The sequence below is a fragment of the Cibotium barometz genome, chromosome 55 (genome assembly GCF_041138505.1).
Source record: "Cibotium barometz isolate CiBa-2024 chromosome 55, ASM4113850v1, whole genome shotgun sequence".
Lineage (NCBI taxonomy): Eukaryota > Viridiplantae > Streptophyta > Polypodiopsida > Cyatheales > Cibotiaceae > Cibotium > Cibotium barometz.
In genome coordinates this window covers 28,729,343-28,747,536 of record NC_141100.1, presented here as the reverse complement: position 1 = coordinate 28,747,536, position 18,194 = coordinate 28,729,343, and the positions used below count along the sequence as shown (strand labels likewise).

At 42.7% G+C, this 18,194-nt stretch overlaps 1 protein-coding gene across 1 annotated transcript in view; it reads left to right on the top strand.

The window, feature by feature from the left end:
* Nucleotides 1-18,194, top strand: part of LOC147607590 (uncharacterized) — a 158,348-nt gene that overhangs the window by 138,933 nt on the left and 1,221 nt on the right. The window contains exons 2-3 of the mRNA XM_086790781.1: nucleotides 17,220-17,248; nucleotides 17,328-18,166. Coding sequence (XP_086646907.1) covers nucleotides 17,221-17,248; nucleotides 17,328-18,166 — 867 coding nt within the window. The 5' untranslated portion in view covers nucleotide 17,220. The remainder of the gene's footprint in view (nucleotides 1-17,219; nucleotides 17,249-17,327; nucleotides 18,167-18,194) is intronic.

Sequence of the window (18,194 nt, the reverse complement as noted above, 5' to 3'; positions counted from 1 at the left end):
TTGCCCAATCGATATTGCACTTGGTGGCCATCATCCATTTGCACCCTAAGTTTACAGTCCCTTCCATGGTACCAGCAGGCATAACCAAAAAGCTTTGAATTATGGTTCCCTTGTCATAGGCAATCGGAGTGTGCATAATTCCTGAGATAGGGGTTTTCTTCTTGTTGATTCCTTGAACTTGGATAGCACTCTTGGATAAAGGTGGTTTTCCAGGTTGACACCATGTAACTCCTCTTGGCTCAGGGGGTCATAGTATCTTTTGAACTTACTCCCATTAAGTAATCCAATGGTTTCAACTCCGTCGAGAGTCTCCACTCTGATGGTACCTTGCGGGGTAATTTCACATACTCTATACGGTCCCTTACCAGCATATTTGAGCTTCTTCTTTTCGTTTCGCACTCCATACATTAGGACTTTATCCCCAACCTTGATGTCCTTGTCCTTTAGATGTCGATCAAACCATTTTTTCCTTCTATCCTTCTCCACAAGGGCATTGTACACAGCCAATTGTCTTTCTTCGTTTAGCCGCTCAAGGATATACAGATGCTCTGCTAAGGGATTACCATCCCAACCCTCTTGAGTTGCAACATGAAGACTAGGAATGACAAATTACCACGGCATGACTGCTTCTTGGCCATATACCATTTTGAATGGTGTGCAATTAATAGCCACTTTGTATGCAGTACGATAGGCCCATAAAGCTGTCGTAAGCTTTAGATCCCAATCCGTGCGATGAGCTTCAACTATCTTTGTCAAAACAGAGATTAATGTCTTGTTTGTACTCTCGGCTTGGCCATTCGCTTGCGGATAATAAGGAGTAGATTTATGATGGGATATCATGAAATTTGTTGTGAGCTCCTTAATCACTTCATTTATAAAATGCGTACCATTGTCGCTCACAAGTTCAAAAGGACAACCGAATCGTGTGATTATATTTTCAAAGAGGAACTTGGCTGTTGTCCTTGCATCTGCCTTACGTGTCGCTTTCACTTCAGCCCATTTGGCCACAATAATATAGCGAGATTGTGTGTTTCGGGCCGCGGGGCTAATCGGACCTACAAAGTCTAAACCCCACTTTTCAAATGGTTGGTTTACTTTGATTGGATGTAGGGGCATCTGATCTTTCCTCTGGGGTTTCTTGTATCGTTGGCATTCATCGCAACCCTTCACAAAGAGTGATGCATCTTGGAACATAGTGGGCCACCAATACCCTGATTGTAAGATCTTTCGCGCAGTTAAGTCGCCTGAGAAGTGACCACCGGCTACGCCCATATGTGCCTCTTGCAAAATGTATAGATACTCATCCTCTCGGGCACAACGCCTAAGAATGTCATCCTTTCCTCTTTTATAAAGAGTCCCGGCTATCAGGCAATAGGGTTTGCATTCTTTGATTAGCTTTCGAGCTAGATCTTTACGAAGCTCCTTGGGTGGAAAGCCATTAACCAAAAAGTTAACAATCTTCTCACTCCATTCAGGCATTGTCTCCACCATGAACAGGGGAGTGTCTGGTAAGTCATCATCAACCCCCGTAGGAGCCTCACCATTAGGTGTGCGAGACAAATGATCAGCCATAACATGTTTTTTGCCAGGTCTCACAACAACAGTGAAATCAAACTCAAGAAGAATCAATAGCCATCGTGTGATTCTTCCTGTGGAGCATGGTTTGTTTACCAGATACAACAATGCTTGATGATCCACTAGAAAACAAACTTGGTGGCAAGGAGGTAATAACGAAATTTCCTTACTGCATATATCATTGCCAACCCTTCTTGCTCCGTAGTGGTGTAGTTCATCTCAGCATCGTTCAACTGGCGACTGGCAAAGCTAATGGGGTAGTCTAGCTTGTGTTCTCCAGGTTGAGTTAACACACACCCAATAGCAAAGTTTGATGCATCAATATGCACATGGAAGAGTAAATCCCAGTTAGGCATTCTCAAGATTGGAGCACTCGCCAAGGCCTTCTTTAATAGCTCATAGGCATGGTCACATTCTTCGGTCCAAATAAACTCGATGAGAAGCTTATACAATGGTCGAGCTATCTCGGCGAAGAATAGAATAAACCTTCGATAATAACCAACGTGGCCCATAAAGCGTTGGACTCCCTTATAGTTGGTGGGTGGGGGTAATTCCAGAATGACCTTGATTTTACTCTCGTCAGTGGAAATCCCATTTTTGGACACTATATGCCCTAAGATAACTCCGTGTTTAACCCAGAATTGGCATTTGAAAGGATTCAAGGAGATGCGATATAATCTACACCTTTCAAATATTTTTTGTAAACACATCAAGTGCTCATCCCAAGAGGAATGAACACAAAGATCATCTAAGAAAGCTTCACAGAAGTCCCTTAGATATTCCTTAAAGGCCGTGTTTATCAATCGTTGGAATGTTGCAGGTGCATTGGTCAAGCCAAAGGCCATGACGCGAAAGGCAAACACTCCAAACTCCGTGATAAATGCTATTTTAGCTTGGTCCTCGACTGCAATTGTGATTTGATTGTTTGTAACCCGAGTACCCATCTAAAAAGCTATATGCCTCTTTGCCCACCACTCTTTCAAGCACATGTTCAGAATATGGCAAGGGGTAATGATCCCTTCTGGTGGCTGCATTAACCTTTTTGAGATCAACACACACTCTGAGTTTCCCATTCTTCTTTGGTACGATGACTATCGGAGAAACCCATTCTGAGTGCTCAATAGGGTATATGAATCCACATTTTACAAGGTTTTCAATTTCCTCTTGTACAATCTTTGCGTACTTAGGATTCATTGGGTAGGGACGTTGCTGGACTGGTTTAGCAGTGCTAATCATTGGAATCGTGTGTTGCACCACCGAGGGTGGAACACCCTTCATATCATGATATATCCAAGCAAATATATCCTTGAATTCTTTAAGAAGCTTCGTAAGTGCAGCTTCTTCCGCCTTGGTGAGGTCTTGAGCAATAAAAACTAGTTTAGAGTCCTCACCCGGATCTGCTAAGTCTATCTCCTTAACTACCGCAGGGCCGTCGTAGACACCGCAGGGCCGTCGTAGACACCGCTACTCCCATTGGTAGTAGGCGTTCGTTGGGCTTTTGTGTAGACCACTTTACGTTCCCCTGTGGTAAATGATTTGAAATGCTCGGGTGCGGGGTGTAAGTCTACTGGTTCTTGTTGTGCCAGACTTTTTTCTTTCAATTCCGCTTCCTTTTGTTGCTGAGCCAACTCTTGGTTTTGCCGCCTTCTTGCAGTACGACTTAGTTTCGGCTTCTCTTTGATTTCTAATTGGGCGACGTCATGAGGTTTCGGAATACACCACATGACACTTTGGAGGTATTGTCCCCAATTATCCGCTATCTTCTGATGAACATCAATGGCTCCTACATAACTAAGCCATTCTGGTGTGGATCTTTCCTTGTTTATTGCAGTGCGTACATTAGCTCAATAGCGTTGGCGCTTATGTCTCGTTTTCTTCTTACCAAGTTTTTGATTTTTGTTTCTATCAGATTCGGACTCACTTGGTCGATCTTCACTTTCGGATGAACTGCAGGAGGTCACTGTCCTAGGCCTTGAGCACATTGCTTCCCCATTTGGGTGAATATTTGATTCATCCCTCCCATCAGGCTCAGAGTCAGTTTCTTCTTGAGATTCATACTCAGAGTTACATTGGTCAGAGTCTTCGCTACTGTCAGTGTCAGTGGAGTTTGCCACTTTCTCGCCATCAGGAGTCAAGTGCATAACACCTATCATGTTTATTGGCACTAACGGTGGCATATGGACATCCTAAGATCATTTGATATGACATAGGATGCTTGGAGAAATCCATTACAATGAAGGTATGTTTTACCTTGTATCCCAGGACCTTGATCTTAAGGTCCCTTAACATTCCAATAGGTTTAGCAATAGTTCCGTTTGCCATCTTAACCACTATGTTTGTGACTTCGAGGTGAGGTCTCCCCATAGATTCCCAACAGTTTTTAGTCACAATGCTCACTCCAGCACCACCATCAAGGATTCCCTTTAGAGTTAATCCCTTGGTAGTAATGGGGAGGGTGGCATTAGATTCATCACCTTCAAAGTACTGTCCCAACTTGTTCACAGGTATTTCAACGACCGAATCTTCATTTGGGTTGGGTTGTAGATCCCAATGTTCCCCTTCATCTTGAAGCGTGTCGGGTCTATCCATATTTGCAAATTGTGGTAGCCCCGCCTTTAGTTCTCCATTGAGAAATGCCCGAAGAGCTAAGAATAGCTCAGGATCTCTGTATAATTTGGATATGATCGTGGTTCTGATTTCAGAGGACATGAAATCCATTAGCTTAGACACATTCAACGGTACTTTTCGAGATATCATCCCTTGACTAGGGACTGGTGAAGATGGAATTACTTCCTCTTCAATGGGGTCAGGCATTCCCTCACTAAACATTCTTTCAAGCAAGAAGGGTGTTTGCCCACTTCCTGATGTCCTATCCTCACTTTCTTCCCGAATGATACTAGGAATAGCTAACGGTTTATGGTTCCTGTGAGGCTGAACTTGCGTAGGAAACACTGTGTCTGGAATTTTGATTTTTCTCGGGTTTGGCTCCAGTTCTCTTTGTGTTTCTTCCACCAAACCCCTTAAGTGTTGCACTTGTTCAATCTCCTCAACTGGGTTTGGGTAAGTTCCAATCTTTTTCTTGAGGGTTTTTGGCCCACGTGGCTTGTCTTGGGGAGTCTCAGTCAGTTTGGGTGGTCGAGAGGGCATTAACTGACTTGGTTGTTGGTCGAGGAAGTTTCCTTTTCTTTTCCCTTATTTATGTATTCGCTTGATTCTCCTTCGTTGAGCTCCCGAGTGGGTTCCTCCCTTAAGGTAGTGGCTTTGGTCCCCATGGTTTCTATTGAATCAGAATCATCTTCAGGATCATTCATATACACGGGGTCGTCTCCTGTCCCTATGTTGGTCTTTGAACTGGGCTTGGAGCTCGTGGCATTAAGCGATCTCTTTCGTCGTGTTTTCTTTTTCTTTGCCTGAGCGATTGATGCAGTATCCCTCTCTTCAAGAATGTAGTTTTGATTTTGAAGCATTGACCGTGTAACTACATTCGCGGGTACAACGGGTGTGGTTTCTCGTGCTTGGTTGGTGACCTCAACCAAATTCAATGGCGTAATCTTGGGCATTAGGATTATGTGGACATTGAGCGATCAAATGATCTATGCCACAACGATTATATGTAAGTACGAGCATTCCCGATGTGCTCCCTTGATTTGGTTGCATCTGAGTAGTGATCTTCTGTAGCCTATTAGGGCACTCCGCTACACGATGCGGTCCACCACAATCATAGCATTGAAGAGGTGGTCTCCTCGCCAAGGTATTAAGGTTTTGCCCTCTTGTGGCGAGAGCAGCCGCTTGATATACAGGCTTGACTTGCCCGAAATGATCCTCCATGTAGTACTGGGGGAATCATTTCAAATGTATCAATCCCATATGGAGCAGTGGGGTCTATCTCCTCTTCATAATCCCCACCCGCACTATGTGACTCACAACCCATCTGGTTTATTGGGGTAATCCTTGGTGGATGTGGAGGTTGTGGTCCTAGCACTGGCGGTGGTAACGGCACAGACTGGACTACATTCGGATTCCTTGGAACTATGTGCTGTGACGGTTGCTCGACAGGTTGTGCAGGCATTAGCGCGGGTACTTGAGGTGTGTTCGACCAGGCTAGTGGTGCCTGATTTGCCAACATTCGCTTAAGTACTAGGCAATCTTTAGATTGATGGCCATACTTACCACATGCATTGCAATTCCCATTGAATTTGACTCTGAATGTGGGACATTCACTCGTGCTATGTGGTCCTAAGCAAACCGAACACCATTGTTGCTCTCTCCTTCGGTACATATGGCTATTCTGAGGAGCTCGATTACCCCTAAAGTATTCTTGGAGAGCCTTAGTAAGGTCGGTCACAGACATTTCAGATATCTTGGGCTCCTTGGCAATAGGTTTTACCGTTCATTGGCTCGTGCCCAGATACTTGCGAACTAACGGATTTTGTCTCCGAAGACACCTTTTTACCTGCAATCATCAAGTTGTCTTCTAATTGGATTGCATTGGCAGTGACTGCTTCCCACGTTGTAAGACCTCTAATGACTAGGCCATTGTATATGTCCTCGTGGCGCAATCCCCGGATGAATCTATCGAGCAGTTGGTTATTATTGAAGCGCTCATCGCTCGGGAGTGCAGCGAGAATTTAGATGCTTCAATCGACTTATAAAGTCTCTCACTGACTCTCCTTCCTCGCGCTCAGCTTTTTGGAGTTGAGATGCTACTCCCCAAAGCACACCCTCACGTATGTATTCTTTCAAGAACAATCTCTTGAGAGTGGGGTAGTGAGTGCGCTCTTCAACCCTTAAGGTTCGATACCAATCTCCGGCCTTCCCACTCAAGGTTAAGCCTAAGGCTTTACACTTATGCAGCTCATTGTGCTCTTCCAAGGAATCACACACGTGTTCAAAGACTTCAATGTGCTTCCTAACATCCTCGTTACCACTGAAGTTTTGAGTGAGCTTAGCCACTTGTACTGCCTTGCTTCTAGGTTCTCAAGCATGCCCCGCATGTTTTCCGCAATGGATCGTCCGATCGTCTGAGCAAACGCTGTGAGATCACCTAGGTGAGTAGGCATAGCTGGTGGAGGCACTTCTGGGATAGCCTGGCTGATAGGAGTTGGCGTTGGTCTAAGTATGTTGGCAAATGACATAGGATATGATATGTAGCTAGGCCTAGCTCCTCTTGGATAAGGGTGGTGATAAGGCGATCGTGGAGCATACGCCATTGGCATACTAAGAGGCGTAGGAGCTACATGAGCATGAGTAGCGATAGGTACATAGGGTCGATAGGCACTGGCACGCACTGTTGTAGGTACTGTTCCACTAGGTAACGGTGTCATACTAACTACAGTGGCAACAGGTGCACTTTCTGTCATGCTCATCATTGGGGTAGGCATTGTGGATTCATTAATGGAAAGTTGAGCCAAGGTTGGAAAACTAAAGTTACTGCTCATGGGCTCAACCTGTATTGAGACTCCAGGCGAAACAACATATGAAGGGTCTATGGGACTCACCGAGGGAGTCTCCAATTGTGATAGGGTTGGTTGTTTGGCCCTGCCCGTATCCAAAAACCTCATGGGGCCAGTGGAAACTAGGTTCACTCCCCTATTTTGCCTCTCAATTTGGATAATTCTATGAATAACCTCACATATCATTTGCTGTTGCTCTTCTAGATTAGTGGCGCTAGATGTAGATCGTAGGACTTCTAACCAACCTACATGGTATGTGTAACCCGTGTATAGGTCAGTTAGAGTCTCTGTGTGTAGATCATATTCCCAATTTTCATTGAGAAATATCCCATCCAGACTTGGTGTGCCAAACGGTTCTCTTGAAGTGGACGCAATGTCACTTCTTATGGATTGGCTTCTAGGGACCTCTACTTTAGGAAGAGCATCGGAATATGGTAGCTCAGTAGGGCCCTCATTGAACGAAGTGGGTAGAATATCCACATGGACACTCTTTGGGAAGGTAGGGTCCACATAAGATGTGAATGGCGAATCCACTACCCCTCCTTCTTCATTTACTTCGCTTGTCGCATGTTCCGAGCGTGTAGCTTTACTAAAGGTCTCTATTAGACGACTAAACATGCTAGATCCGGGTTGTGGGGCCCACACTGGCATGTTTTGGCTTGTCTCCTCAGGGTTCTTGGTAGGGTGCCCTTCCATGGCTTCTGAGTCAGAGGACGAGTCACTATCCACTGTTCGTGGATCTTGGGTTGCACTCCCTTGGTTCCAGCCGAAGGCCAAGATGCCAACGTGGAGGGATGGTATGAGCCTGCATAAACTGAAACGCTTTCTAGTGATTCAGGCTCTAGCACCCGACCAGAACGTAGATGCATGTGACGTGGGTACCCTACGTGTGTTGGTAACTACCCTAAACTCACACAAGTGGTTTCTTAGGTGTTTCGCACCCCGTTTTTACTTGTTTTTAGATTGTTTTTAACTCGTTTTTGACCCCTTTACTTACGGTCGAACTTGGACTAGGGCGTGTGATAGCTCGAAACGAGCGTATCGTTCAAAGGGTCCTAGTGTGCTTTACAGCACCGTGTTCGCCTATCTAGAGCTCCTGTAGTCCTCAAAACAGTCCGTTTCCCTTGGGGGGAAGGGGCAAAAGCCTATTTGCTTGTGGAGGAAAGGGTGAGGGCTTTATCCCACATACTCACTTTACTCCTTGGGGAGTGGGCTACATATAGGGCACGACTTCCCATAAGCTCTCACTTGAAAGAAAGCTATGGAGGCTCACTCTCCTATATATATATATATCAGAAGACCGAGGCCGTGGGTCGTGGGTAGTGGGTCGTGGGGGATTCTTTCTTTTCAAATTTTTTTTCTCGAAAATCTTTCCTCTCCACACGTTTGGTTCTTTCTTTAAAAATAAAATTTTATTTTTTATTTTTTATTTTTTATATTTTTTTAAAACTTTTATCATATTTTTTATTTTTTTAAGATAAGTTTTCTACGGTTTCTTTAGGGTTCAACCTTGGCCGCGGCGCAGTTCGCACACAGCACAGATCTGGGGATTCAGAAATTCCCCCCGCACTCAGATAACCAGATAACAGAACACACGCCCACACGCGGAGCGGAAAAATAACAAAAGAAACAGAAATGCAGAAGACAAATTGCAGAAGACAGATTGCAAAACACAGAAACACCTCAACAAACAAACACACAGTCGCTTTCCTACAGTGTAGATTAAACTTCACGCAGCAGCCGAGCTGCAAACTGGAGCTTGGTGCAGGGCAACTCCCCGATAGCGGCGCCAAAAATGTGTGCTTTTGCCGCACAGGTCGTAGCTGGGGACTTGCCAAACACCGTATGCGAGCCACGAATGGCTGTCAGCATACAACCAGGGAGGCAAGCTCAAAACAGAATGCAAAAGGTGTGTCACTCACCGCTTAACTGCCGCCTTGAAGGATTCCCACGTCGCAGCCGGTCGTGAAGGAGGAGCCGCCGTCGCGTCGCTCTACCGCCTCGCCGCCGTCGCCGTGCCGCTACACAGTGCGCTCGATCGCTCTCTCACTCTCTCTCACACACACGCAGGAGAAGGAAACCAAGGAGATAAGGCAAGAGCACTCTTGTATTCACAACACATGAGAATGAGGATTTTAGGGTTACATTTGACTCTTATAGGTGACTTGGCCGTTCACACTTGGGCGCCCATACATGGCCGGCCGACCCTAACCCTTATCCTACTGATATCCAAGGTGCGCCTCTCATCGACGATCACCCAATCCCTTTATCCTTAACATATGGTGCCGACAAGCCCGGCCCATGACTCAGAATATTTAAATTAATGACGTAAAACATAGTACGTCTCAATGTCTGTCATAGGTTAACACTTGTCTCAAACAAGAGTTGAACCCTCAAACCATCAAGCCAAAGGAAAGCTCCCAAAGTCATTAGTAAGTTGGTGATTCTTCTCTTTCCACTTATTTTATGGTTTTTATGGTTTTTTATGGTTTTAATGCTTTATGTCTTCTCTAAAATTGCAAATAATGTTATGCCTCATTACAAAAGGCATTCCCCTCTCTTCTCTAGTAAACTCAACCATTCTCTATCCTAGGTGAATGTTAAATGATTAAAGTCAAGTTTTTTATAATGTTTGTCTTAAATAAGTAGAAAAATGTTTACTTTAGAATAGTTTCAATACTCTTGGTACACTTTTAATTAATTTAGAGACTTTAAAATATGAAAAATGGTCAGCCATACAAAGGAGGTTATGGCGAAATTTTTAGAAATTAGTGAAATGAATTTCATCTTTTATTATTCTAAAAGAGTAATCCTTATGATTTCTATATTCTAAAGTATCATTTTCATGCATAGAAGATGCATTTTGATTATTTGTATAAAAGAAATTTAGTTTTATTATAAAAGTGTTACTTTTATCATATTTGAATTTCATGCATAGAAGTATGCATAAAAGATATTTTTTTATTACAAAAGTGTTACTTTTATCATATTTGATTTTCATGCATAGAAGTATGCATAAAATATAATTTTTTAAATTATAAAAGTGTTACTTTTATCATATTTGATTTTTCATGCATAGAAATATGCATAAAAGATAATTTTTTTATTATAAAAGTGTTACTTTTATCATATTTGATTTTCATGCATAGAAGTATGCATAAAAGATAAATTTTTTTATATAAAAGTGTTACTTTTATCATATTTGAATTTCATGCATAGAAGTATGCATAAAAGATAATTTTTTTATTATAAAAGTGTTACTTTTATCATATTTGATTTTCATGCATAGAAGTATGCATAAAAAGATAAATTTTTTTATTATAAAAGTGTTACTTTTATCATATTTGATTTTCATGCATAGAAGTATGCATAAAAGATAATTTTTTTATTGTAAAAGTATTACTTTTATCATATTTGATTTTCATGCATAGAAGTATGCATAAAAGATTATTATTTTTATTATAAAAGTGTTACTTTGATCATATTTGAATTTCATGCATAGAAGCATGCATAAAAGATATTTTTTTATATTAAAAGTGTGATTTTCATCATAAATGGTTTTTATGCATAAATGGGTGCATAAAAGAATTTTTATATTAAAAGTGTGACTTCATCAAAATCGGATTTTATGCTTAATTAGATGCGTATAGAATCTCTTAAGGGTTCTCCTTAATCCTCTATTTAATTTTCGTAAAAATTAGAAAAAATGAATAAGTAGATAATCTGTGAGAAGAAATGCTACCGTTTCATATTCCACTAAGATAGTAATGATAAAACTATCAAAATCGGAGATCGAGATAAATGATTATTTTATTCCTCTTAAGAAATCCATGTTTTAGTAGAAATCTGTAAGCAAATATTCGTCGAACGAAATTTAGAAAAAGAGAAATTGAAATAGTACCTTTTGAGAAAGATAGTTTAGGAAGAACCTTTCCAGACCCAAACTCTGATTCAGAGTATTGACCAAGACCTAATTCCTTCGTCAATGACGATGTGATCAGTTCAGGGAAAATGCACTCAAATCACCCACCGAATTTGAAACTAAGATAAGACTTTTGATTTTGATCTGAGGATCAAGTTAACAGAATTCGAGAGATTCTGTTTGGAATTCAGACCTGGATCTAGAAGTATTGGGATACGGATTTAAGATTTATTCATGATATTCAAACAAAATCAAAACTATAAACTTGCATAGAAACCCTGTTTTCTTAAAAGACTGTCTTACGCCAGAATGCTGGAGGGAGCATTTGGCATTTATGTTTATCTAAGGGAAGTTCGGTTGCAACAGCTGGCGGGGAGTGTTCGAGGGACAGCTCACGCGGCAAAGCTGGCCGAGGTCTTGACCAGCCTCGATATGGTTAAAATGGTGCGCTTCCGGTACGATGGACGAGGGCCGACGAAGCGGCCCCTGAGTGAAGTGCCAGGACACCTAAGGAGGATCCTGGAGGGTTCTGACCAGGCGATGCACGGGCTCGCGGTGCCAAGGACACCCATACGTATGTCGAGGAAGATATTGTATGATAGACCAATGTTATTGTAATCTATCACTGGATCTCGTTGTTGACTCGCTGGTCTCAACGGAGAGTCCAGAGTGATACTATTTTGTGAGAAACAAAGACTCAATGGAATTTTGGAAGTATGACATGTGTAACCAGTAAATTGTTTAATGGATTATTTTTTTTATATTAAAGTTTTAAAGAGGAGTGTGTGCGTAATTGTTTTCTAAACCTAACGTTAAGAAAGGCATTTCAATTATGGGTGGGTGAGTACTTGTTTGGTTCCACCGATTCCAGTGGTAGGGTGGTGGCTAACCCATGGGCCGGATGGGGTTAGGCTGGAATCAGTAGAGTTTTAATAATCAAACTGAAAAATCTTAGGATTACGCTAGGATTCGAATAGATAGTTAATTCTCAATTTTTCGGGCATGGGAAATTTTCCCGGTTTCGGTTTTCGGAGTGACCACCAGCCTAGTCTCGTGCCCGGACATTCATGGGTGAGACCCCGAGTGGAGAGACCCTGCCCCGTGCGTGAGGGGGCTGCATCCGCTGTCAGCTACCGGGAGTCCGATGCGAGGAGGGGGCAGTGGGATCTCACATGACTCCTTTCATTGACTCCCAATGTTTCTTGCCAAGGTTTGACATGTATTTGCTAACCACTCCCACTACAAAAGCAATGTCTGGACGTGTGGCAATCATAGCATACATCAAACTCCTAACAGCATATGAATAAGGCACCTTTGCCATTTTAGCCTTCTTCTCATCAGACTTTGGGCAATCATTCTGGCTTAGTTTCACATATGGAGGCAATGGAGTACTCACTGCCTTCCCCCTCTTCATATTGAAACACTTGAGCACCTTGGAGATGTACTCAGCCTGAGACAAATAAAGCAATTTCTTAGCTTTGTCTAGCAGAATAGAGACAATGATGAAATTAGCATATCATCCACATAAAGGATAAAAATCAGCAAACTACCATCTTGAGCTTACTTTCTATAGAGATAGTGATCCGTGTCACTCCTTTTGTAAGCCTGAGAGAGCATAAATGAGTGGAACCTGTTTCAAGCCATAAAGACTCTTCTTTAACTTGCATGATAACTTTTCCTTGCTCTTCTCAACAAATCCTTCTGGCTACTGCATATAGATATCCTTATGAAGGTCACCATGCAAGAACGTTGTCTTAACATCCATTTGGACAAGTTCCATGTCCTCTCTAGCAACCAACCCTAGAACACACCGCAGGGTAGTCACCTTGACAACACGAGACAACACGAGAAAAGATCTCATCAAAGTCAATACCCTATTGTTGCTTAAAGCCTTTAGCAAGGAGTCTTGCCTTGTACTTTGGTTTGCCATCATTAGACATAACCTTCATCTTGTAGACCCATTTGCATGGTAATGCCTGCTTATCCTTAGGCAACTTCACCAAATCCCAGGTCTCATTCTTAAGCAGCGAGTCCATTTCCGATTTCACAGCTCTCTTCCACTTCTTCCTCTCATCCATTTGCATTTTTATCGTAGGAGGGCTCTCCACAATCCATCAACATGACATAATCAAGAGATGGAACATAACGATTAGGAGGATGTGAAGCACCTGTAGACCTCCTTAACACAGGTTGAGTCTGAACTGCTCTCTTCCACTTCTTCCTCTCATCCATTTGCATGGCCTCTTTATTGTAGGAGGGCTCTCCATAATCCATCAACATGATATAATCAAGAGATGGAACATAACGATTAGGAGGATGTGAAGCACCTGTAGACCTCCTTAACACAGGTTGAGTGCTGTCGTTCCACTCCATCACCTTGCACTTCAGGAGCTGCATCAGCAATAGGTGTTGTGGCTATCTTGCTGTTTGTCCATCTTCTTGGAACATAACTCTCCTGACCTCCCCTATAGGTATAGGCTTCTTATGCATCTTGTCTTCATTGAAATGCACATCATTGTTGCAGATAATTTTTCTAGCCTCGGGATCCCATAGACGATATCCCATCTCACCAGAATCACCATATCCAACAAATATGCATTTTTGAGACTTTGGTGCTAACTTGTCTCCCTAAACTCCTTAGGTACATGGCAAAATGCCTCACAACCAAAGACCCTAAGATGCTTGTAAGAAGGTGGCTTTCCTGACCATAGCCCTATTAGGAGATCTGTTGATAAGATGAACACTTTTAGGAACTGCTGTCTTCTGGAACCTTCTGATCTATAGCCCTATTAGGAGATCTGTTGATAAGATGAACACTTTTAGGAACTGCTTCTGCCCAAAATCCATCAGGCAACCCAACATTTGACAGCATTCGTAGTTTCTCTTGAATTGTACGATTCATCCTCTCAAAATAATACCATTTTGTGGAGGGTTATATGGAGCAGTCAACTCTCTCTTTATGCCTTTAGAATCACAGAAATCCTGAAAGACTTTAGAGATATACTCCCCACCATTGTCTATGCGCAAAGACTTGATCTTTTTGCCACAATGATTCTCCACTAGTGTTACAAACTTTTGAAACATTGAAAAGACATCATCTTTTCACCTGAGAAGATATACCCACACCTTATGTGAGTAATCATCAATAAAAGTAACAAAAGATGAAGCTCCACCCAATGACAATGTAGGCATAGGCCCACACACATCACTACGAATAAGTGCTAATGGCTCATTTTTTCAAGTGCTTACCCTTTTATGTGGTAACTGTGTTTGTTTACCATAAAGACAATGTTCACAAAGTGAAAAATTAGAAAAATTGAAACGGAGGACATAACCAAAATGAGAGAGTATTCCATTTCTTTCTGAGACATATGACCTAAACGGCGATGCCACAAAGAAACACTTGGCTGCTCGGTTATACAAAGTACATTATGCTTGACATTGGACACATGTAACATATACAAAGTGGCACACTTTGGCCCACAAGCTACAATAAGAGAACCCTTGGTGATTTTCCAAGAACTATCACCAAACACACTAGTGTAGCCTACATCGTCCAACTGTCTTGCGCTCACCAAACTTTTAGTAAGTTTGGGTACATGCCTCACATTCTTGAGAAGAAATGAAGAGCCATTTTGAAACTTCAACTGCACATCACCAATGCCCACGATCTCACAAGTATGATGGTTCCCAAGTCGAATAAGGCCCTTGCGAGATGCATCATATGAAGCAAACCACTCCCGATGAGGAGTCACATGGAAGGACGCGTGTGAATCAATGATCCACTCTTTCACATCCTGACCATTTGATGCAACCAACTGTGCAGTATTCAGATTTGATGTTTACATCACATCAAAATCTTCATTCTCATCAGAATCTTCATCCTCAATGCGTGTGGCAGCAGTGAGATCTCTTCAATCTTCACCATGGCTTTGGAGTTTTCTGAACTCTTCTCATCTTTATCCTTTCCCTTATTACGTTTCCACTTGTAATAGTCTTTCTTCATGTGGCCCTTATTTTTGTAGTAATAGCACTCAATGTCCTTCTTGCTCTTCGACCACATGATTTGCTACGAGACTGATTTCTCTCTGTCGACTTCCCCTTTGCATGGGATCTCCCCCTCACCATGAGGGCACTGGAACCCTTGGCTGGTTCCATGTTCTTTTTGCTTACTTCCTCTGTTAGCAAACTGCCTTCAACATTTGCACTAGTAAGACCATCAGCATATACGAAGAGCTATATGAAAAGTGTCCCAGCTTTTTGGTAATGTGACCAACAAGAACATAACTTTCACAAAATCATTAAATGTAATGCCCTGTGTTGACAGCTGACTGAAAATAGTATTGAACTCATTAAGATGATTGGACATGGACGTCCCTTCCTTCATCTTCAAGTCAACCAATTGTTTTAGCAAATAAACTTGCTGAGAAGCTGCACTCTACTTCTCATATAGGTCACATAATTTCTACCATAAATCATAACTGGTGGTCTTGTCTTTGACATTGAAGTAAACAGATTTAGAGAGTGTTAGCATGATGGTAGACTTGGTGAGCTCACCCAAGTCTTGCCATTCCTCCTGTGGCATCACTTCTGGTTTGACTCCTTTCAGCTTGATAGGCTTTATCTGCTTTTTTTACACCAAGACATTATTTGGCTTTTGTGCATGAACATATCCATGCACATCTTCATGAAGCCCAAACAGGTACTGTTGCTTCTGCTCATTAAAGTTTATCTTCTCAAAGACAGTGGCGTTAAGATACAAATGCCAAAACTTGTCTATATAGTGTTGCATAGTCTCTCCGTTTTCGAGCCTGAGAGCATGCCATGCCATTAACACATCATCATTGGCTTGATCGGTTAGGAATTGCTACCCTACATGCTCACCAAGTCTTAGGCTACAATTCTTGAGCTTGAAGACTTGCCCACCATTGGCGAGTGGACCTTTTCATGTACATAGCTACATGGCATAGCTTTGATTGTTCGGTGAAGTGCCTCCCACCAAATGCCGCATGAATAAAGTTTAGTACTTTATCCGTATTGCCATATGTGCCATCAAATGTGAGAAAAGTCACACTCTTTCCACCCTCTTTGAACTTTTGAAGCTTGTGAGCTCTCTTCCAGGTATAGTAGGTCGCGCCTTTGCAGTGTGCAAGTAAAAGCACTTGACTTTTCCTGTGGAGAGCTTCCTTCATCATATTTTGAGGGTGAAGAGCTTGGTGAAGGTGAAGGAGACCTTCTTCTTCGTTGTGATGGAAACGGCTTCTTTCACTTCTTCCACTTTTGGATGAGGAGGACCCATCACTGGAAGAAGATCTTCACCATCTACTATGGTTAGGAGAGCGATGGGAACATCGTTCTTGAGGATAACTTGATGGAGATTTATAAATAACCTTACAATCACACATAACCTTAAACCTTCAAGAGCAAGCACATAACATATCCGATTTTAGAACCGAGCATAGTTTTGGAATCATGGCTTTATGCTCTTCACAATAATACAAACAAAAACATATTTGTATGTACAAAAACTTAATCATGTGTGATGTATGATTGTGTGTGTGTGCGAGCGAGAGAGAGAGAGAGAGAGAGAGAGAGAGAGAGAGAGAGAGAGAGAGAGAGGGAGGGAGGCAGGGAGGGCCGGAGAGAGAGTTATGGAGGAGATGGAGGAAGATGGCATGATTGGAGATCATGAAGCAAAGAGAGAGAGAGAGAGATAGAGAGAGCGGGGGGAGGAAGATACCCGGTCACAATGAGAGTAGCTTTTTACTTCTTTTTTTTGAAGTGCACATGCCAGGCCTGCTCGGTGAGAGAGGAGAGAGAATAGAGCCCAATACTAGTCTATCTTATAGCCAAGGCGTAGCACTTTTATAATAAAACTTCTACCCTAACCCTACAACGATGGTGAGAGAAATCGCGCTACACCCGGCGAGCGAGATGGCCATAGATCCAGACACGCTTGACAGGAGGGAAGTGGAAAGCGTGCCTGTGCCAGACAATCTTGAGAAGGGTTTGGCTGATGGATGCGCTTTCTGTGGAGTATGTGTATGTGGAACCATTCAAGGCATGATGTCCAATTGCATTCGGGGATTGGTGTCCAATTGCAGTTTTAAATAGTGTACTTTGGTTGCCTAACGTCGTGCACGCTCGCTTATTTGGTATGTATGGTGCCTAACTGGATACAAGGTTCTGTGTGTGTCTGTGAGTAGGGCTTTGGAGATTGGAACTCAACTGCTTCATTCTCTATTTTCAGGCCCACCCAAAAAGCAGCGGATGCAACCAGCTGCTTCAGATGCCAGAGGTAAGCCGACTGACTGGAGGTAGGCAAAGATTTCTGACCCCTGCTCTCTGATTTTTTTCTCTTTTTCATGCTCTTTCAGAAAGGGCGTTTAAGCTGGAATACCAGAACTCGGACAATGTCTCCACTATGTATCGAGCTTTGACATGCATAATGCAAAAGGCTGGCTATGCTCCGAGTGCTGGCCTTTTCCAGTCTAGTGGCTGGGGGAAGAGCAGGCTGGTATGCGAATTGTGGAAGAAGGATGTATGGGTGGTTTATTTACGGCCTAAGGATATTATGATAGAGCATGATCGAAAGTTGGAGATTTTATTTGTGTTTGATGAAGCTAGGCATCTGGTGAGGAATGATAATCACTTGAACTGCTTCCTTCCAATTAGGAGAGCCACCCGTGCAGCCAGTGGAAGTGGAGTTCTAGTGCTGTTTATGGCTGCAGCAGAGGCCAGTAGAATTCTCAACAGATCAAGAAGGAGTCGGGAACTTTATGGGTCCCTAGTGAACGCGCTTGCAGGTGGATGGATTGACAGGGGATTTACAGGGGAGCTGGTAGCTAAGATCATACTTCTACATGCCAAAAATGACGGAGAGCAAACACAGCCTGGCCTCTACACTGTGGATGATTTCTACAAGCACTTGGTTGGAAAGTCATTGTTGGAGTTGATTGGGCGAGCATTGACTGATGCGGAAAAGAAGTTAGCCAATGCCCGGTTGCATTTCAACTCTTTTCGAAGGATTTACAAGAAGCTCTCTGATATGACATTTGATGACTTTTTGAAGTGTGCTGAGCGAGGCTGTGCTATCCAATGTGTTGCGGGTGCATGGGGGGTTGATCTCCTCATCTTTGCCTTTACTGGTGGTGATGATGATGAGTTGACAGTGGACAATATAACGGTTATCTATTGTAACACGCGAAAGCTCTGGGTAGTCTTCTTTCAGCCCTAAACACTCT